The sequence below is a fragment of the Acanthaster planci genome, linkage group LG21, assembly GCF_054643075.1.
Source record: "Acanthaster planci isolate LZ-2023a linkage group LG21, COTS_SCS, whole genome shotgun sequence".
In the NCBI taxonomy this organism is placed as follows: Eukaryota; Metazoa; Echinodermata; class Asteroidea; order Valvatida; family Acanthasteridae; genus Acanthaster; species Acanthaster planci.
The window spans coordinates 8,759,916-8,781,737 of record NC_141797.1 but is presented as its reverse complement, the minus strand read 5'-3'; the positions used below and the strand labels follow the sequence as shown (position 1 = coordinate 8,781,737).

Below are 21,822 nucleotides of genomic sequence, written 5' to 3'. Positions count from 1 at the left end.
TTGTCATTGTGTCCATTAATTTCGAAACGAAATATTTGATCAAAGGTAACGTTACTGTATTTGGAGTTTTATATTAGAAATGCCATGAGCCCCATTTTGCTAACTGAAAAATTCATTTAACTTTGAACTTTCTACCCCTCAAATCGATCTTATGGCACCACTCATAACAATTTTGAGTTCGATTGAGCAAAATCCAAAATGCTATGAAAGAGATCAACTTGTTTATTCACACAAGTCTATCATTGTTAATTAACCAGAATATACAAAGTCACCGATATTCATGAATTTAACCAAAGTTATAAACATTACTAAATTACAACAAATATACAGAACTTTGAGGTGAAACGAATCAAAGGGAAAGGTTACGAATTGGTCGTATTGAGAACTAAATTACAAATGCTTTTACTATGCATGTGCCTTTTATGCGTATTTTGACAACCAGAATATTCAATAAAGGAGTCCAAACTCAAATTTAAAGACTCAGTGGCTTTTTGAAACATATACAATACAATGAACAATGATTGTTTAGATATCAAAATCACTGACAGAGGGGGACAAATTGGACATTGAGGAGGGTGGGGTCGGGGATCAAGTAAACTCAAGTTGTAGAAAGTTCTGCAAGACGTCGACGCCTAAGAAAGGAAAAACCCTGAAGTTAAGTGTTGGCTGTCTTGGAAAGATTCGGAGCATTGATGAGATTTAGGACAAAGATACAAAATATTGGGTGGAGTCCCCCCAGAAATCTTGACGAATTTAAAGACGCGTGTAGACGGTGCTAAAGGCTGAAAAAATTCGGCTGTCTCTTCCATGAGCTCGTCCAGTAAAAGAAATGGGTGGGATCGCAAACTTTGCTAATACAACCAGCGACTGTGAGACCGTGGGTCTAAAATCTCTGTCTAGTCCCCCTTAACAATCCTCTGCAACCTTTTAAATCTCAGTTCTGCATTTAAACCGGTAAAAAAAACAGTACCACATCTACTGGGTTAAAGACTACGACATTTCTATATAAAAAATAACAAGGGTTATAAGAAATGGGGTCTAAAAGTGCCAATGGAAAAAGCCAACACAATGAGAGAGTCCTAAAGTCTTTATGTCCATGAACATTTTATCATTACATTGCTATTTTTCTATACCTGGTCAAAAATAGAGCAGTTGGTACACGAATTATGATTAACAAAATCTGACATCAAATTAGACTTAGCCATTTGGGGTAAAGATGGAAAATGTGCCAATATTTTTAAGAAATTCGATAATAATCTTCTAAGATAAAAAACTACAGCGAAACTGTACAAATGGGTAAGCAATAATTGTAAAAAGTTGATCTTTTAGATATACTCAACCAAATATAGACCGGGAAATAAAAGTTGGAACGAGCTACAGTAGGTGAAGTGTGACCATTTCCCGTATTTCTAAATCCAACTAAGGCACTTTTTTGGAAATATCTAGCAAAGTTTGTCTCGTAAATATGGCCCACCCCACAGAACGTCTAAAAATAGCCTCAAAAAGAAAAGAAAAAAAGACCAAGAAAATTAATGATAAACTAGCGAGAAACTATTCTGGTCACAAGCCAAGCCAGGAGGACGATGGGAAGACTGTAAGTCACCACGCCTGCGCCGTTGCACATGTTCTTGTTGCAGCACTTGACACAGTCCATGTGCTCCTCGTTGCCAAAGCAACCGGGAACGCAGTCCGTCTCTCTCTCGTAGCAGCCGCGGTAGACCAGGGTTTCCTTGTAAGCAATATGGGTGATCCGACGATCCTGCAAATCATTCAAAAGGAAGGCTAAGAGATTATAATCAAACTCGACTAAATTGTTTTTAGTCCGCACTATATGTGTCGCAAATCTAATAGACCAATCTGACTCACGCATTTTCAATATGCAACCTACAGAGATGAAACTTGCAATCGCAACAATTTTTCGAGTTTAAAATAATTGTAAATAGGAGCGATCATGATCCGAAGTTGTGAGTGTGCGGTAGAAGAAAAAAAATGAAACAAAAACTGTTGGGCGGTGTGATGTTCTTTTTCGACAAAATGACTTGGAATTACGTCCAAATGACCAGCTTTCACCTAGAATTAGTAAGTGTTTTTGATTTAACCATTGCTAGGCAACAACAGGGGAACGAGGATGCTCGATGAACGAGGATGAGGATGGTGATTATGAAAGTCTGATGTTCAGTGGCGGTAGTGATAGTGGAAGAGATAATGTTGATCGTTCACAGTGTTGTGATGGCGCGACGATGCGATGAACAGAATGGTTATTAGGGGTTAGGGTAGTAGGTTGATGACATTAACGACGATGACTATGACGATGCTGGCTGCGGCGCTAATGACAAATGCAACAATGGCCGGCAATGACAGTGATGACATTCTCAAGGACGACAACGACGATGCTGACAACTGAACTGTCCGAACTTACGTAACAGACTCCCTGGCATTTGCCCAAGAACACGTTGTTGCTGTCGGACCTGACGGAGGTCTCACACTCAGGGTTGGCAGCGCATTTGAAGCAGTACATATTTTCCTCGCCCATGACAGCTGCAGGTCAGAGGTTAAAGTTTAGCCATCTTGAGTAATCATATTTCTGTGCCAAAGTCAATTTTTGCCCATAAGACCAATAAACACAACGGTCGGTGATGGGCACAAGATCAATACGGGCGATTGACAATAGTGCGCCTCCAAGAGTTTGCAACGGTTGGCCAATCACAACGGACGAAATCTGTCGAGCCTTTCCAACCAAGCATTGGGATGACAGATTTCGCGCATTGTAATTGGCCAACGCGTTGCAAACTCGTACAGGCGCACTAATGTGAATCGCCCCTATTGTAAGAGCAGGAATGATAGGAAAAAGTTAAATACTAAAATATAATCCAAAGTCTAAATATTGCCTTGTTTAGAAGCATCATATTGGGGGCAATTGTACATTTTACCGAAATATCTGACATTAATGAAGGTTGATATTCTGCAAACCTTGACCGTCGTCATGAAAAGTGGGCAATATAATGGAGGTATAGTTTGGTGCGATAGGAATTTAAAGTGTTGATACGGAAACCAAAATCTTTCCAAATGATCGACTATTTAATAACCAAAGAGATGATAACAAGAAAATTTCACTTCAATTTTGTCTTCTCTGAATTCAAAATTTATTATTTTTATTTTCTATGGGACTACTACTTACCGAACGGCGTGCACACAAGTGCCAACAGAATCAAGGACCACGCCATGGCGATTTACTTGAAGAGGGACAGTCCTTTGACCAAAAGCGAAAAAAGGATAGTTGTGAAATAGTTTCTGATATTACGCGGCCAAGAATTTGCAGAAATTGAAGGAAAAGAAACAAGTTCTCGCCATTAAAAGATTCCGTTTTTGCTCAGTCAAGGGATCAATCAACGGAAATACTGTAAATTTCAATCACTGCAGAAATTTCATTTCTTTTCAAACGCTTATTAGTCTTGCTTTTATTTCAGTGGTAACAGCTCTGTTTAAAATATTTTTTTTCACTTCAATGAAGAACAAATGTTACCGTACAAAATAATACTTTTGCATTTTTAAAATATAAAGAACCTTTCAGAATTTGCTATCATAATAAATTATTAAAAAGTGAACATTTCAACTGCTAGCGGGAAAAAATTTTAACAGTTCAAGTTTTGGCATCCAACGAACTTGTAGTCAGAACTTATGAGATGGTCCCTGCCATGTTGACACGGTTTGCGCATGGTACAAACCCGTACTTCACGAAGTTGGCGCGCACTTGGTTTATGACTCGCAAGTTGCATTGTGCGTGGTGTGGTTCTAATCTAGTTAATGATTAACTCTAGTGCTAACGCAGACGATTTGAATGAGGTTGACCCCAGCTCGCCTTAGCCACTTTGTTTGGCGAGATTTAGTCCTTGATCGAATTATTTGCAACATCGCACACGATTGTTCATTCTGAATTGCGTTTTCTGAATTAGACATAAGAACACCTAAACATTGGTGGGCTGTATTGCGGATAATTTAATTTTGGAATGTCTCACGCTTTTGGAAAAATACACGTAAATAACAGTCATTAAACGAGACTTGAAAGATGGGGTTTGCTGAATGAGTTGTGAAATTTTATACTTCCACTAATTGCACCTGGCGCTTTTGTGCTTCCTAAAGCTCTACGAGGCCTTCTACATTTCCATAAATGACAAATGAATTTACAATCGACGATGATTTGTAACCACTTGTCATTTTTTCCCGTCAACATCTGTGTGGCTGAAATTTAACCGCAAAGCGGTTGATTGTTACTCTATTCGTGCAAGTGTTTAGGTTTGCATCTTCTAAATTTTGTTTTACGCTGTATTAAGAGAAAGATATATGCCATCCACGGTCAGTCAAAAAACAAAATGGCCGAAATTTACATCCCGCCCGTGGAAATCTTTGACCGCACCCAGAGCCTTCAAAGGAAACCAAAACGGTCTTTGTTGCTTCGACACAAAGGCGGTAAAGCAATCGTTTGAGTAACCCAACCAACCATCCAAAAAAATCAGGAACGAAAATCTCAGAAAAAACACAGAGAAAGAGAGATTTACAGTTACTCAAAGTTTAACGAACAGCATAATCTCATGAAAACGTCTATCATCGACCATTTTTCAAAGTTGCTGAATATGCCATGGATCCTGGAAGGTTTAAATGACTCTGACACAAAGAAATAATTGGTCGATTCTCTCAAAATTTGTCTGCTCCTACTATAACTTTAATGAAAGGAAACGACAACTAGCTGCAACATTGCGCTTCCAAGTTACGTGATGTATAACTTTCTCACGTGTTCAAATTTTGGACAGATAGGGGGTAAACCATGGGGGTCGCGAGGGGGAAAGAGGCACGGCTTACCCCCCGGGAAAACAAAAATGAAAAGGAGAAAAAGTCCTGGGGGCTGCAAGAAATGAAAACGAGTTGAAAGGGGATAAAAACCACCGATTTGCTAGAATAAACCTCAAATTGACCTCTCCTATGTTCGCCGATAAGTACTTCCCCCCCCCGGAAAAAGTGGCTCACTCCTGGAAAACAAATGCTGCTGATTTCCAGGGGGGGAACATGGTAACGCTTCTTCTTGTACCTAAAGTCTGTGGCTTGTCCGGAAAAGAAGAGCTCGTAAGGCCAGAAGATGAAGCCACTGCGGGCGCGAGTTAGTACATGAGCGTCAATACTCAATATATCAGCATCGCTGGAAGCATTCAACATTGCCTCCTCGAGGCCAAGTTTTCTCCCCAAGAGGTACAGGTCCAACCTACTCAAAACGTAGCCTGGATTTGGATTTTCAAGATGGCCGCTGTAGTCAACGGTGGTCGTGGGTCCTAATCCAACCCAAGCACGCCCGCGAATGGTATAACGATGTCTTGAAGAGCACCGTTAAACTAAAGAACCGGCAAAGTAAATCTCTGCCATACGTGGAAAGAACATCTCAAATTACATATATTAATAAAATGGCGGTTGACGAAATAATGTGATTGACCTTTATAACTAAATTCTAGGGCTCTAGAGGGCTTCAAGGGATTGGGGAGATTAGGAAAAAGATCGTCGATATACACATCGCGCAGAAAAACTGCTGCAGTCCGTAAAGCTGTTCCTTTAACGGGCACATACCACAATCAAATCAGGGCGTCAATCCTTTCAAAAACAAACTCGGGACAAAAAGAATTTCACCAGAATTTAATGGTAAATCGACTTACCCGATTAGAACAGAATAAATCGGCAATTAGCTGTTTTACATTCTTCGAAATCCCGCACAAAACGGGCGATTTGCCTTTAGTCCCAACCTCCGAACAAAATGGATGATGGACGCTTCGGTTGTTTCGCTGTGATAAGATCAAAGTCCATGTTGGTGGCGATGTTGTTGGCAGAGTGAGAAGGGGGCGCTCTGTATTTTCGAGTGCTGGTGGTTTATCTTTCTTCATTTTTTGGCCGGGGGGGGGCGCCTTACCGGTTGATATCAGCATGGAATTGGCACTTTAGAAATATGTATCCAAACACTAACGAACTCCTTTTGGAAGAATCCCTTGATTGTTCTAATGCACTTGGGAATTCTTGCAACAATGAGTTTTTAAAACCCGTCATTTAAGAGACTAAAACCTCGACAGCTCTCGGTGTTGGTGGGGACGAGGGTTGGCGTCATTGTACCCTTTCGAAGGACTTGATTATGCGGAAGACAGTTGATTAATGTGCAAGTTAGACATTTATCTCCAGCATCATTTGATGGAGTTTTCGAAGAACTTATCAAGACACTGACGACTCAAACCAGAGCCATGGAAACATTTTTACAGTTAAAACAGTTTGTTTTATTTAAAGTATCTTGCCACAGTTTCCATTAACTTATAAACCACTTATATACATTTACAATCACATCAATATTAAAACAGAGACAGTCTCACTCTCCCTACGGGTTACATTCACACACAGAAACACACGGGCAGGCCTTAACCCCCCCCCCTTTTTGGAAGAAATTTCACGATTTGTTTTCGCAACGGGTTTGAGCGGGTGTCGAAACTTGGGTCGACAAGCGCTCATCCAGCTATGTTGGTTAAAAAAGCCCGTCAAATCATCACAATCTAAGCCTACGACATATTCAATTCTGACCAGATTACAAATGGTGGGTGCATTGTATGCTACGTGCATTCGATTTCTGCATGTGACCGAGGCTAGATGAGACGGGAGTGGTAATGGAGGGGCGTGACCTTCATGTACTAAAGAGGGGGGGCTCAGGCATTTGCTTGCGCAGGGTAACTGTTGGCTTTGGCGGTTGATCGTTTTTAAAGGGGCACGCCCATTCCCTTACCATTCACTTCTACAGATATTACGACATCACGTTGGGTTAAGGTAATGCACAATATAAAACAATTATATGTGAACAATTTGCCCATGAAAATCGCCCCAAATGTTACCCACCAGAAAGTGGTTTGTTCCAAGATGATGAAAAGAGTGACTGGTTTTTGTCAACAGAAGATCAATCAATTAATTTCTATCAATCAATCCATCCATTATCAATATGTAATATCTATGAAATAAAAAAAATTATGTTTACCAAAATTTAAAACTTGCAATGTCAAGGCGATGCTTTTCTATACAGAAATAAAAGGTGCAGCGTCATCATATATCAACACTTCCACATGAAGTCCTTTAAAAAGGCGGAACCTGTAAGACATAAGTAGGGGAGACCAAACTCTGTACAGATAATAACAGCGAGCTACACGTACGACGACATCACGAGAAAACAACCACACGCATGATGGAATGTTTTATACAGCTGCTTTTCCCACCTTTACAAATTTCCCCCAATCCATGTCTCCACGCCCCCCCCTCTCCTATCCCTCATCCCCCGCCCCCTTTTTGAACTCTTCCTCTGCCTAACGTACTCACAGATCTACACTCATTACAAAACATTTGCATTAATACCAATGGCTTTCAGACTCAGATAATGCATCAGTGTGGTTTTTTTTTGGTGGTCAAACACAAAGCTCAGTGGACTTTTTGCCACGAATACGTTTGTTTGATGGGGGGCGGGGCATAGTTACATATCGCGTACATTCTTTGAAGTCCCCCCATAGTCCCAACAGGTTGACCCTTTTTATTCTTTTCTTTGCATTGATGACTTCTTAAGTAGAGGGAAGCCTTTCGGGTGAAAGCTCAGACATTCCGGTCTTAACAATCGCGTCCATCTTCCAAAATACTAAATTCTGGCTTCCACCCCCACGAAAGCAGTCTTAAAACTGGCTCCCCATTTTTTTCCCAATTAGCCAGTAATCATAATACTTCCAACTCTTGGTTTAACCTCAACCAGGACCGTTATTCATAAGCTGAAACTTTACAAGTTTTCCCAGATCCCCCGAATCAAAACATTTCAGTGCAGATTATGTCAACTCTCGGCTGGTTCACAGCATAAACAAATGTGAAGACAATGTAAAGAAACGAAGCATCCTTGGCAGAGTTCATCCAACATTATAGAAACTTATTTGACTTTTAAGAATTTCAGGAGTGAATGTTTTCTGCGATGTCATAGATTTACATTTGTGTTCGTGCAAGCTACGTATCAATCTTTTCTCTGGAGGCAGTGAATATCATTCACATTTCGACAGTGCTAACAATGAACCAACATTTCCTTTACAGCGACTTCCAAAACAGCCCTCAGCACTTTGTTCATTGGCTAGAACTGGTCAACACAAAAACACAACAAACTACGTGTACAACTGTTTACAACTTGCATGCAAAAACACCACAAAACAACGACAAGAGTCTGGGCTCCTGTCGCATTAAGTACTAAGGACAGCAATTTCAAGGCATTGTGACTGAAGTAGTGCACTTAGAACCTGTCGTTCAACTTTGCATTTGTGAAGAAAAGACTCCGGACCCCACGCTAAGAACACCATGTTGTTCCACCTGCTAGGCATCTTCAGCTGTGTTTCCTGATGGCTTTGTGAAAAAACTGTAGGGGGCATGATTCCATCAAATCTGAGGGACCGAGTGAGGGCCCTGGGTACAGTCTAACTGCAAGTTTTCGATGGAATGTGTGCAAAAACCGCAAAAAAGGATGGCAATTGTTTGTGTGAGGAATGCAGCTGAGTGTGGGTCCTCATTGGAAAATACATGCAGTGAGCATGCAGTTTACAGCATAGTAAGCACGCAGGAATTTTCTGCGTCCGTAACAACTAGGACGTTTAAATTTGCTCGGGGAAATTCTGTATGCAGCACTGAGCGACAATTACACCGCCAATGCCTGGTGATTCCCACTGCGTTAGCACACACACAGAGAGACTTGAACTACCTCGGTAGTTCTTTGGAGGTTGGACATGAGTGGGGCCCATCAAGCAACCCCGGGCCACAGCCTGGCATTGAGGTAAATATCACTTTGCAACATTTTCTCAGAATTTTAAAGAAAAGGACTGTGCGATAAAGAAAATGCACAACTCTTAAAACAAGTAACCAGCAAGGGTCAACACCTGCTAAGTCCAACTCTGACAGAGACTGCTCTTGTTGTCATCTCATCATTTTGAAAAGTCCGTATTTTCACACTTGGGACAAGTTCGCTGAGAAGTGACACCTTTGGCAAGTGGTCAATCGACCACGGTGGGAAATGTTGCCCCGTGCTGCTCCTAAGCCCTGGGTTCAGTATTTCTGTTCCTTCTTCTTGTCGTCTTCACATGGCCATCTGGGCTTCCACCTGGCTGTTCCAGGCCTCCACTGCCTGTGATCCCGACTCGGCGCTGTTGGGAAGGAACACCACCGAGTCGCCAATGATGGACTGGGCGATCCTCTGGCAAGTCAGGGCGGTGTCGGTGCCGTTGAACTCCAGACCCACCACTGCACCTGCTCAAAAGTGAAAATTGCCACAAGTAAAGCTCAACCCTCATTTTGCCTGCAAGCAATGGCCATCCACTTTTGTGGTTTTTGCGCACATTCTGTCGGAAACTGTTGGTACTGTTGCAAATCAATGCAACCAACCGTGGTAGACCTGACGCAGATTCTTGACGGTGTTGTAGTCAAGACCATCACAAGACCAGACACAAGACCAGACACAAGACCAGACACAAGACCAGACACAAGACCAGTCACAAGACCAGTCACAAGACCAGTCACAAGACCAGTCACAAGACCAGTCACAAGACCAGTCACAAGTAACAGGGTGGACAATGACAAAGGAATGCTTTTGTTGCAGTTCATTTGAAAAGCTTGTGGCTTGAATTCAGACTAGAGGTCTTGTGAATGCCTTAAGTGGTCTTGACTACAACACAGATTCTCAACTAGTCCAGTCATTTTCAGCTAATGTGCATTTGTTCGGAGTTTAGTTCAACAACGGCACCTAGTAAAACTTCGTGATCGGGTCATTTTTTGCAATCCTTGTGCTCACCGTTTGTCGCAGCTTTGGCAAATCTCTCGTCCTCCCCAAATATCCTGGCGGCTGTGCTGGCGTCAATCTCGATCTCGGAGGTGCGGGCCAGGCAGCAGGACCCCTGGAACAAACACCCAGACACAGAGGGTGTCATTGGTCTCTGCGATACCACAGCATTTGTAAGCCATTGTACGGGGTTCAGTCAACTTTACACCGCACTACCTCGTGGCCTTCTGGTTTCCGCCTTGATGAGCCACTACCAGGCAAGCCCGTGGTTAGCGACTGTAAGTTGTACGCTTGTAAACCAGGGCCGTTTTCCAAAACTCAACTTCGTCTCCGTCTCAGGGTTGGTGTAGGAAACCAATCCCCGATTGTGGGCCTGAAGCGTTTAAATTAAACCGAAGAACGATAATGTTTGGCTCTTTTGCATCTTACTTGATGTTTTGTGATGAATTGAAAAACAGTTGAAGCCTGAGACAGAGCCCAAGTCAAGTGCTGCAAAACAGCCCAGGCAAGCCCTAGAATCTGTTTTCTAGGGCTAGGTCTACGTGTAGGTCTTCACTCCATTGGAAATGTGCAGACATTTAGACCTAGCCATAGCTTTGGGAGCATGTTTCAAGCACAGCCTTACTTTTAAGCAAAATAACTGAGAACACTTTATCAAATGGCATGGTGGTCACCAGCTATGAACCTGTTGAATGGCATGGCATGGTGGTCACCAGCTATGAACCTGTTGAATGGCATCCATGTTTTGCTGCACAAGTAACACGTGCACAACACATGGGGCTAGCGTTGCCAGTTTGTTTTCACACTCTCGTTCTGGACCCGCAGCACACATTCCCGCATGTAAGTGGGAATACACAATACACCCCATTCTGCCGTTACTTTAACTACCACTACTCCAAGTTCCCAATGTGCATACCATAGTATTTCAGAGGGAGTAACAACGGCCTCCTGGCTCCACATTTTCCTCATACCCATCACCACTTTATCAATGCCTTGAAGGCTAGACTACCTAAACATGCATGCAGCCACCAAAGACGACAGATGTGCACATCTGATCATAAACGTCAGTGGGCAAGTTCAATGGACATAGTTAACCACAGTTCGATAATCTCCCATCAGACTCGTACGAGTCGACGATAGTTGGATTAGTCTAGTCACCTCTTCGTGACCAGCCTACTGAGGTTGGTCTTTGGGCTTTGACTGTGGTGTGATCGATGGACTTTCTTTGTCAGCGAAGGGCACATTAAGAATTCCAATTAAAGGAACCCGACCTTGACAGCACTACATAATTGATTTCGGCTTAAAAGGTGTCCCAATGAGAGCTGGCAGTCAGGCGTGCTGCCAATGAAGGACCGAGAGAGCTATGTTTAAAAAAAAAAAAGTTAAACAGTTACAACTCCTCGGTGATTGTTCCAAAGAGCAGACAAACGAACACGATCCAGTCCCAGAAACGATGACGACTTTCCTTCACGTACCTCTTGCCTCACGTCTTTGAGGAACTGTCTCAGCTTCTCCTCAGAGGAGGAATCCTTGAAGAAGACCACAAGCGATGACTGGAAGAAAGAAAATCAAACAAGAAAAATACCTGATGAGCTTTGAAGATTTTCACGGTTAAGGTGGCAAGATCAGTAACACCGTGTTTGGGTTAGCACCACGCAAGGATACTCTCTTTTCTGAGCATGTGCGGTTCCGAAAAGAACCGGAGGGTACTCGAGATTTCGGACGGCGCGTTTTGTCCGTCGTCAGGAGATTATTAGTTTTTACCTAAGAAAAATTACCATCTAAAGGGACACTGGTAAACAAGAAATTTAGAATCTTTAAATCTCACTCGAAGAGATGGAGAAAAACAAAGAACCATCAGCATTTACCTCCGACCCTTTCTGTTTCGTTTTGCCCAGGGTTAGCGGCACGACGCTGTCGTCTGATGCCGTCGATATCTTCATGTCCTGGAACTGCTCGGTTGTTGGCAAAGGCACAAAATCCTCCACTTTGGCATCCTGAAAGCAGAGATACAATTTTTACGGAAGACAAATTTCTACATAAATAGATAAAAAAAGACAGTCCTTATGCCATACATTTGTTGGGCTTGGCCAATCTGCATCACCGTTTGATTTCCGCAGGATCGTTGATCTCGCTTTACAACCTGTCCACAATTTCATCGTCAGCTGACTGGCTTTTTCTTTCTAGTTCAAGGCTGTGGCAGAAATTTCAAGAAAGAGGAGTTACTTACGTCTGGAAGCAGTGACCAATTCTGTTCGTCTGGCATGGGCGAGAAGTCGTAAATATTGTCCCACAGGTTCCTGTACGGGCTAAGCCCGCTCTTGGTAAACTGATCTGAAGAAAAACAAGAACGGGGGAAAGAGGACAGCCGTGGTTGAACGTTTACATGCACGTGGACTAGAAGTGTTCCATTACAAATTGTGAAGACTTTGACGATTCTCGCCAACTGAATCATTTTCTGTAGCTGATAAGCCAGCAAGTTCACTTTTAAACCTAGAGATAATGTATTAACCCCTTTGCGCCGGTAATTCTTTTGACCGTGACTGCTGGGCTGTGGTATGCCCTGAATGGAGGGTTAATTTTGGTTTATAGGGTAATAGTGGCTTGAAAGGCTCAAATTTCAAGTTTTAGCCCTGTCGGACGAATGGATTTGAGTTACGGACCACAACTTTTGGGCACTTTTGGCCAAAATTGGCTTGATTGCCATTTTTCAATCTCTCTAACCTGTTAGCCAAATTTGTTAATATCAGTATCTTCGGAAAGCTTATTGTGTAAAGAATCGAAATTTATCATCATTTCTCATGCAGAAGCAATTTGAAGTTTGCACCAATTTGAAGGAGAGGGGGGGTTTGGGTTAACCCGTTTGGGTAATTTGACATGGAATGACCCGAGGGTCCTTACCTGTCAGCTCCGGGTATTGGTACTGGAAGCAGCCGAACCGCATCTTGGTGGAGGCCTCGATGATGGGCTGGGAGCCGCAGTGGAGAAAGACGTCGATGGCCTTGCAGTCACGGGATCGGAACTGCTGGCAGGCGATGACGCACTTGCAGGACGTGCAGTTGCGCAGAAAGACGCTGTTTTCAGAAAATGAAAATTGAGAGGGGGGAAACATAGCAACTTTGGTTCAATGGGGGCGTGACCAAACCCAAGAAAGAGTGGGGACGGTCAAGTCCAAGTGCTGGAATAGGGTACCCAGAGAGATGACATGTTTCTCAATTCAAAAACGTACATGTACATGTACCGGTGGGTCCAAAATCCACCTCGACTTTGCGAAAATTTACTGCATTCATCGATATTTGCAGCAATTTAGCAGAGTCAGGGTTGAGCCCGGCCCACTCACAAGATAACCTTAATTATCTCAAGGTAAACTTGAATTCTCACTTCTGATTGGTCGATCCATGACAACAAACACTATGACAAACGTGCATAACCGTATTGCATGGTCCACATCAAATCTATGATTCATCATGCGCTTTGTAACTCCAGGCAATGCGCTATTTTATGCTGAAAGCAAAATGCACAACTGCATCATTTATTGTAAATTCAAAGGTGGCACATTTTGCAGACTGAAACCCTTATAACATCTTTACTGTGCGCAAGTTTGCTTGAAGATAAATTCGTTATCGCGCTTGCAGACCACAGATGCATTGCGTTCCGCTTGTGCTCGCGTGATATATTGCCCCAAGAGGTAAGGTACATAGAAACGTTCTTACCTTCCTTTGATCGGCCCCAGGAATATCGTGCAGTCCAGGCACTTGTCCACGGTGATGGTGGCCGAGTGGTCAAAGACGTAGATATGGCAGTTCTAGTGATTGAAACAGACACACTGGATAAGCCCTGCACATTGGACTCACAACACCTGAGCTTGACATCTGTTGTATCACCAGTGCCAATAGGTCCTTACTGAAAAATTGCATTACGTGGTCCTTCTTGAAACACACTACTGGTATTTGAAACCTGACTCTCGGGCAAGAAAATTTGTTGAAATTGAAACATATTGGCCCCAGAAAACTAGTTTAATTAACAGAAGTACAGGTACAACGAATGTAGTCGGTTTCGATGCAACATTTCCTTCATGCTCAGAGTAGGGCCCTTAAGAGTAAATAACATTTTATTTTTGCTGTAATGACCTTTTAGCACTGACCCGACCAATATCTGAACATTTCTGATATTGTGAGACCATCAGCTCCCTGGGGAGTATACTAGCCCAATGCTACCATGTCAGGCACAAACGGGGAAAACATTATATCATCTCTGCCCGCACAGGTACAATGTACCCATTCATTCCTGGTACATGTACGTGGAGTGAGGCTTATAGCACACACACAAAAAAAGAAGCCCTCGTTTGCTCCCACTCGGACTGGGTGATTCAGGGTCGGTGCCCTACCGGTACATGACCTACCTGGCAGTTCTTGATGAGAAACTGCTGGCCGTTGACTTTGCCCGGTACCCGGCCCACCGTCTCCCCGCTCAGGTTCTCCAAGGTGAAGTCCTTGGGGTCCGGCCGGTCCTTGCGGTCCCTGTGGCGTAGGGAGGAGAACGGCAGGGACATGATGAGCATGTTCAGGGCACCGCCCGACTGAGCGCTACCTGCCATCGTTTTGTTCAGCAAACCCCCAACCAAGTCGCTCTCAGTGAATGCGTACAGTATCTGTCTGTCTGGAAAACTGCATGCATCCCTTGAACTGTGTATAACATGTGTGAATGACACCGACTGACATTGGAAAAAATATCAGATCGCAGACGGAACAGATGGAAATCAGATATGATCAGCACTCCCAATGCAGATAAATTAAGCCCAAGTAATTTTGTTATACAGCTAGAGGGCTACCCGGTACACGCATGCCGACTTGATCAATTATGTTCCCCACACCGCAACATACGCTAAAACCCTATCAACATCTATTCAGAAGAATGCAAGCCTCTGTGAGTGATGTGTAAAACATGGAAATTGATAATTGTGTTAGGGGAAGACATGATTGTTGAATTATTAACTTCAATTACTGGCAGCAGATATGTACGGTACATGACATGAATCGATAATGAGTACATGATGTACAGTGCCATGTATGCCGAGACGTGAACTACCGTAGCTTGTCGTTGTTAATTGACAGAAATACAGTACGTTGACCTCTGGTATTTGGTCAATATTAATGTCAGACAAGCATTTTGGAATAGTGTCCATTAGGTGCTGTACATGTACTGTATGTCCCCCACCAATTGTTTGATAATTATTGTTTGCTTAGCTTAATCTTACAGACAACATTCATTTGGCTGAAACTCATGACACAGCCAATATATGGCAAAATATACTCTATGAGAAAAGTCATGTGAAAATATCTGTGTGATATATTTCTTCTGCAATGTCATACTTTTCAAACAGTTTGAGTTCCGTAGACTTCTGTACATATACAAGTTTATCAGCCGGTAAGCCAGATTTTGGTTACAGGCGCTTACAGCATGCAAAATGGTAGAACACTTACGGCAATGGTTTTAACTACAGTCTAGCCATCCCCATTGGTCGAGAACCTGTCACATGGCCTGCCTTACAATGTAAATGGCTGGTCTTAAAAACTTAGGGCAATGGTTTTAACTACAGTCTAGCCATTCCCATTGGTCGAGAACCTGTCACATGGCCTGCCTTACAATGTAAATGGCTGGTCTTAAAAACTTAGGGCAATGGTTTTAACTACAGTCTAGCCATTCCTATTGGTCGAGAACCTGTCACATAGCCTGCCTTACAATGTAAATGGCTGGTCTTAAAAACTTAGGGCAATGGTTTTAACTACAGTCTAGCCATTCCTATTGGTCGAGAACCTGTCACATAGCCTGCCTTACAATGTAAATGGCTGGTCTTAAAAACTTAGGGCAATGGTTTTAACTACAGTCTAGCCATTCCTATTGGTCGAGAACCTGTCACATGGCCTGCCTTACAATGTAAATGGCTGGTCTTAAAAACTTAGGGCAATGGTTTTAACTACAGTCTAGCCATTCCCATTGGTCGAGAACCTGTCACATGGCCTGCCTTACCATGTAAATAGCTGGTCTTAAACACTTGTCAGGTGTCACCTGGATGTTTGACTCCTATGACATGTACAGGTATGACCTCCTGTCCCTTTTCCCTTGATTGCGCTAAATGTCCGTAATCTTCACATACATGTAGCTTACACAATGAGTCTGCATTTCCCCAAATGCACATTACCCAAGCTCAGCATTTTCTGCATCACCTCGAACAGTACATGCTAGGGGTGCGCCATTCACTGAAGAGATTGTGTACGGCTAACTGAAAGGGAGATGCATACATGTACCGGCTTCGTGTACATGTATGAAAAATAACGTACTGTCGCTAAAAGGGTCGCTAAAAAGTCATTAAAATTGATTTTCCCCTTATTCTGACTTTCTGACTCAAAAGGTGTGAAGTTATGAATGGGAATAAATCCTCTTGGGAAGTATACATGTACACCTATGGCACTTATTCCCTGAGAAAAACACTGCTGTGAACACTCTCTTTAGACCGGTACAGCGATAGTTTTCTGCCAGAATTCTAGCACAAGAGATCTGTAGCTTCCTCAGAGAGGTGTGTTCCTTACGGCGCTTGGCTGAGGATGTGGCAGGTGCTGCACAGAGCCATGCCCCGGTCATCGGCTCGTATCACCTCCCCGGCGCTGTCGACTGGATGGGAAGAGATCAGCCACCACTAGAGTTCATGGCTCGATCCAGCATCAGAAGGTTTCAAGCGCAGTTGCCGAAACTGACAAGGACGTACATGTAGTCTTGGGTATTTGACTGGTTCTTTTCAGAACCCCACATGCTCAAAAAGAGATACATCCATGGTGCTACAGCAAACCTATCTAATTTACTTGCGACTAGTCTCTATCGCGAAAAGGTCAAATCTAAAGTTTGACTCCTTGGCCACGGGGTAAACTCGCTGGAGGTTGATGAAAGCACCTGCTGGCGGTGGCTCATCACTGTATGCCACTCAGTCCTGACATGAAAGCCAAGCCGACACTGTGAAAGAGGCGGGGATTTCTGCCTGTGTGGTATCCAAGGCCGCCAAGCTCTGTTTGTTATTTAAATCACCCACTGCTGTACAGTGTGTAATCTGCCATTGTAGAGGTTGCTCAAATCAAAGAATCTTCAGTCATGGATGGCCTACAGTGTTAACCCAGCAGATCAGTGTCACACTGGGGTAAAGGCAATCAATTACCCTACATGTACAATGTACATGTAGGTACATGTACATGTACATGCAAGTACACTGTACAGTGCACATTGTATTATATAGACACACAATATACCAGAATATATGTACCACACTTTTGACAGAGGCTTCTGTGATCATGTATACATGAACATGTACCAGGTACAGTGCACATTATATTGACATACAATATACCGGAACATTTGTACATGTACCACACTTTTGACAGTTTTTAAGCTAAAGTTGGAGAGCCCCTAGACAGGAATGTTTTTCTTTTTCATGCATGTACATGTACAAGTACAAGGTCCACACAAGTGTTCCGTCCTCTCTGAAAACCTGTTTTAGAGTCATTTGGGGGGACAGTGTTATCGCCGAAAACTGAAGAGGAATAGTCAAGGAAATCGTAGTTAAGGACATCCAGCTTGAAGGAATATTCATACATGTACTTGGGAAAAAGGGAGCATTTTCTCTGACTTTCTTTCAACCACAGGCAAAAAAGGAATGCCCACACGTCTGTGAGAGTTAAAAAGTATTATGAATTCATGTATACAGTACATGTGCATGTACAGTGTCCTTGTACACAATGCGTATTTTACACAATCCAAGACAGGGTCTAATATTGAATATGTCCAGTGTCTAATTGGAATTACGACCAGCCAGATGTCTGTCTAAATTGCATGCTGAAGAACAAAAGTACGGAAGTAATGAAATTTGCATTGCATTTACATGTACATGTAAAGTACACTGTATAAAGGGCTTCGACATTGACGGCAAGCAGAGTTCGTAAACCTTCTCGTGATTGCCGCAAGAGTGCCTTGCAGAGGAGAGAGGCCATGAATGCATGGCTTTTTTTTCAAGGGTTTCGTCTTTAGCCACATGCCAGGTGAGATGGAATTTTTCTACATCACAAAGCTGGATGATTACTAAACATGACCAGGCACCGTTGACATGTACATGTATGTATTTCTCTCTGCTGGAATATTGATCAAAGAACGTGTCTTTGCTGATAACAAAATTGATTATCTGAATATTCGGTTGTACCGATCTGCAGATTGTTGACGAACAAACCGTAGACAAAACCATTTGCAATAACGCACACAATTGTACATTATGATCAATATTATAGCTTCTCACATCTAGGAGTATCTCCAGCCACGATTTAGCAAGATTAAAGAGATGAACGAGACTTCTTGCCCTGTTGTAGATTTCTATTTGTTTTCAATTGTTTAATGAATAATTTACTTTTTAAATCATTGTAAGATTTCTGTCGCTTTTCCTTTGAATCTCCTTGAAACAAACCTCAGTATGCAATTTTTCTCATTTGAAAAGAAAAGAAAATTTTCCCCTCCTTCTCATAAATTTTGCATTTGAATATTCAAATCCGAAAAATAATATTTGAATATTCGATACTCGATCGAATATTCGGCACCGCCCTACAAGGATTGAATTACTGTAGATCTGCCCGTCCCTTCCCGGCCTGGGAACACTTGGATAAGTGCTGCATGACACCCTTAGTGCCGCCTAAGGCCGCAGTGTATAATTTCCACAGCACTCAGTGATGGGGAAGGAAATTGAAAAGCTTGTTGACCAGCGTCAAAGACTTTTGTAAAACAAAATTAGGGCTTCTACAATTTGAAAGAAGTAATAATTAATGCATGGACAGGTGACATGAGGCATGAGCTGATATTCAAGGTTAAACTTTAATTGAAAAATGAAATTTTCATTGGACTGTCCAGTGTTCACAGGATTTTCCCCTAAAATAATCAAAATGTAGGCAGCGAATGGAGCATTGCTAACTCCACGTCCTCAGCATAATCCGAGGTCCTTTAGATAACCCAATCTTGCATTGTGCGGCCTCTGCCAGAACAACCCAGAGGGGAAATACACTGTACATGTACTCTTCAAAATTGTTCAGAATATAATTACGGTAAATTCACGTTTTTTTGTTCTGTTTTCCGTGTGACCCGGCAACAGGCCTATTAGCCAATCAAAGGTCAAGGTGGCTATAAAAACGAGTGAGGTCACCTGCACACATTCATGTACCATCAATAGGCAGGGGACACATTGTTGAAACTGATGCATTTGGGCACGAGAAACATATTTTTTATTCTGCAAGGCCGTCCTAATGACACAAACACAAAAGCTGACACTATGGGACATGTAAAACCATAGAGCTATGGTATAACTGACAGAATTGCAGCCACAGTATCCCGCAACAGGAATTCACCCTCGAGCATCCAGGTTAGATGAAACATTCCCTGACTCATTCCTCAACTGCCGACTGCCCCCGTGTCTACGTACATGTAGCTGCAGGCATCACCCCGGCAACGATCCAGCCCCGTCTCCGTGGAAACCAACCAACCAATACCAAGTGGCCATCAGTGGCTGAATGGCTCCCATGGCATCCATTCAAGGATGGCGCTGCTGAGGGACCCCAGAGTATTCATGACTGGCCAGTGCTTCTCATAAACCACAAGCCACAGCACATTGCACACGTAGACGTGGAGGCATTTGTAACAAGCATCGCGCATCCAAAAATTAGGCAGCAAGGGAAGGCAGTCATCAATATTTTTGCTCTTATTCAGGTGCAAATGACCTCTCTTGTGCAAATAATAGAAACGGGGGAACGAGAAGTCCTTAAGAATCATTCTATGGAAGCCACTTTGATCTACACAATTAATGTCGCGTACATGTACACAGTATTTGATATAGAATGTACATACATGTACATGTGGGTAATTCCAGAAAGTAGGGGTCCAAAAGTGTGACATTTTTGTGTCCCTGTTATATCTGACCTTTGTTGTTTGCCATGGAAATATCACCAGAATTGATTTCAAACTAAATATTGCTATTTCTTAGCAGGTAATTTGCATTAATTCATCACTCTTGGAAATTAAAAAATGTGTTCTCAACTTACAGACTCATATGTCAGATGTGACAGGGACACGGAAAAAAAAATGGATTCCTAATTTCTGGAATTATACCCATACATGTACTAGAATAAAAAACATGATGCACACACTTAAAAAAAATAATAATTTATTCATTTATAAAGTGCAAATGTCATATAGATATGTTCAAATGGGCTGTACAATGAAGACATTAAGCGTGGAACAATGATTACATTTAAACATGGTTGAGCCGATGGCTTACAAGGGCACCTCGGGCAGCCGCCAATCGACCCACATTCACCAACATCAGTAAAGGGGAGACAGCAAGAAGCAGTTCCAGTTTTAGACTTTTAGACTTACACTGCACATGATTGTACAACGTGTGCCTGTGTTACAATGTGTGGATACAGGTACATGATTGATAGTAATGTATACATGTACAAAGTACGGAGTACATGTTTCACAGTGCATTTATAACTGAATCATCCCCTGCGGTGCATCGTGGGAAGGGGGAGGTGGCAAGTTACATAATGTACATGTACTTCCTCTCGTCTGAGACCTCTTACCACTTTTAAGGGAATTAAAATTGTACATGTAGGTCTAGTTAAAAAACATGCTTTTAACTCCTACTAACTGACTAAACACAAACTTCATAACGGAAAGACATGAAAGAGTTCCATATGTGGATGCCACTTGACAACCGGTGCATAAACCCTTCAAGACTGGTCTGAAAAGTTTTGTGGAAGTTTTCTAAGTACATGTAAATGACTTGGTATTTTCCCTCCTAAATTGAACTTTTCTGGACATATTTTTGCTTTCTGATGGCTATTATCAAGGAAGGTGTGAATGTCGGTCACCTCGGCACCTGCCAACTTGTCAACTTTCAAACTTGGCACCCGAGTGTAGTCAGCATACATGGCATAGCGCCAACTCGGCACCTAAATTTTGTCTTAGGTCTGCGTTTTCCAAATTGGCACCTGACTTCTGTGATTTTGTGCAAGCTATCCGGAAAAGACACAGTGCGAGTTACTCAGCCAGAAACCTTGCCAAAATATCTTACATTTTTTCTGTCACAGTTCCATTTTTTTATCTATTAAAAGATCTAGCCTACAAACAACTGATTGGTTGGTGCGATGTACATGTAGCTCATGCCCGATCTATCTATGGAGTGCATTCATTGTATGTACGCACCAGTTGGCAAGGTGCTGAATTGGCTTATGCGCAGGTGCCAAGTGGTAAGGTGCCGAGTTGGCAAGGTGTCGAGTTGGTAGGTGCCAACTTGGCAAGGTGCTGAGTTGGCAGGTGCCGACTTGGCAAGGTGCCGAAGTGACCGATTACCTTATCAAGTCACTGCAGAGAATACATGTACATGTAATCTGGCATCGATATGGAATTCTTTCCATCATGTCCGTGATCTGGTGATAAGCACAAACAAATTTTTACAGGCTTGAATTAAAGAATTACTATTTTATCCAGGGGCGTGTGGGTCAGGGGTAAGTCTGCAGGGGGGGGGGAGTCGGCTAGGCCCAAGGGGACAAGTTTGTAAGGGGCTAGCTAGTCATGCCGGTGACCGTCATGGTTGACCACCTTGACAGTTAAGGGGCGCGTCACGGTTGCTGTGACTGATTGAATAGGCTAGATGAACCCTGATACTGGAGGAACGTTAACGAACACCCACGGTTAACTCACCAGCTGTACACGGGTGGTGTCTCCTCCTCCTGCTTGGCTTCCCGTTTCGAAAATAAACACCCCATTCCTGACACTCACATGCGATGATAAGGCTCCAAGAACTCTTGAATTAACCGACAAAGCAGAAGGCTGAACGGCACCGCTACATGTAATTTGTGGCGTTAATTCTCGCTGGACAACAAAACCTT

At 42.8% G+C, this 21,822-nt stretch overlaps 2 protein-coding genes across 3 annotated transcripts; both read right to left on the bottom strand.

The window, feature by feature from the left end:
• Positions 1 to 199: 199 nt before the first annotated feature.
• LOC110977248 (uncharacterized) lies at positions 200 to 5,851 on the bottom strand. The gene is made up of 4 exons (XM_022231193.2): positions 5,697 to 5,851; positions 3,179 to 3,250; positions 2,420 to 2,538; positions 200 to 1,759 (listed from the first exon to the last, which is right to left on the bottom strand). The coding sequence occupies exons 2-4, from the start codon at positions 3,222 to 3,224 to the stop codon at positions 1,541 to 1,543; spliced, it is 384 nt and encodes a 127-aa protein (XP_022086885.2). The 5' UTR covers positions 3,225 to 3,250; positions 5,697 to 5,851; the 3' UTR covers positions 200 to 1,540.
• Positions 5,852 to 6,278: 427 nt separating this feature from the next.
• Positions 6,279 to 21,818, bottom strand: rp2 (RP2 activator of ARL3 GTPase). Of its 2 annotated transcripts, none has more exons than XM_022231214.2 (9): positions 21,635 to 21,818; positions 14,256 to 14,373; positions 13,567 to 13,658; positions 12,755 to 12,927; positions 12,084 to 12,187; positions 11,722 to 11,850; positions 11,329 to 11,406; positions 9,866 to 9,968; positions 6,279 to 9,324 (listed from the first exon to the last, which is right to left on the bottom strand). In XM_022231214.2, exons 1-9 carry the CDS (start codon positions 21,697 to 21,699, stop codon positions 9,155 to 9,157), a joined length of 1,032 nt encoding a protein of 343 aa, XP_022086906.2. In that variant the 5' UTR covers positions 21,700 to 21,818; the 3' UTR covers positions 6,279 to 9,154. The 2 variants fall into 2 exon arrangements, with proteins under 2 accessions (XP_022086906.2, XP_086987334.1); XM_087131208.1 differs by lacking the exon at positions 21,635 to 21,818 and adding an exon at positions 16,444 to 16,852.
• Between the last annotated feature and the right edge of the window lie 4 nt (positions 21,819 to 21,822).

Coding starts and splice junctions, on each gene's coding strand:
- LOC110977248 (XM_022231193.2), bottom strand. CDS start 3,224: ATGGCGTGGTCCTTGATTCTGTTGGCACTTGTGTGCACGCCGTTCG. Junction 2,539..3,178: donor ACTTGTGTGCACGCCGTTCG/GTAAGTAGTAGT, acceptor TCTGACCTGCAG/CTGTCATGGGCGAGGAAAAT. Junction 1,760..2,419: donor AATGCCAGGGAGTCTGTTAC/GTAAGTTCGGAC, acceptor AATGATTTGCAG/GATCGTCGGATCACCCATAT.
- rp2 (XM_022231214.2), bottom strand. CDS start 21,699: ATGGGGTGTTTATTTTCGAAACGGGAAGCCAAGCAGGAGGAGGAGACA. Junction 13,659..14,255: donor TTCTCATCAAGAACTGCCAG/GTAGGTCATGTA, acceptor TTCAATCACTAG/AACTGCCATATCTACGTCTT. Junction 9,969..11,328: donor TCAAAGACGTGAGGCAAGAG/GTACGTGAAGGA, acceptor TGTTTGTTCCAG/GGGTCCTGCTGCCTGGCCCG.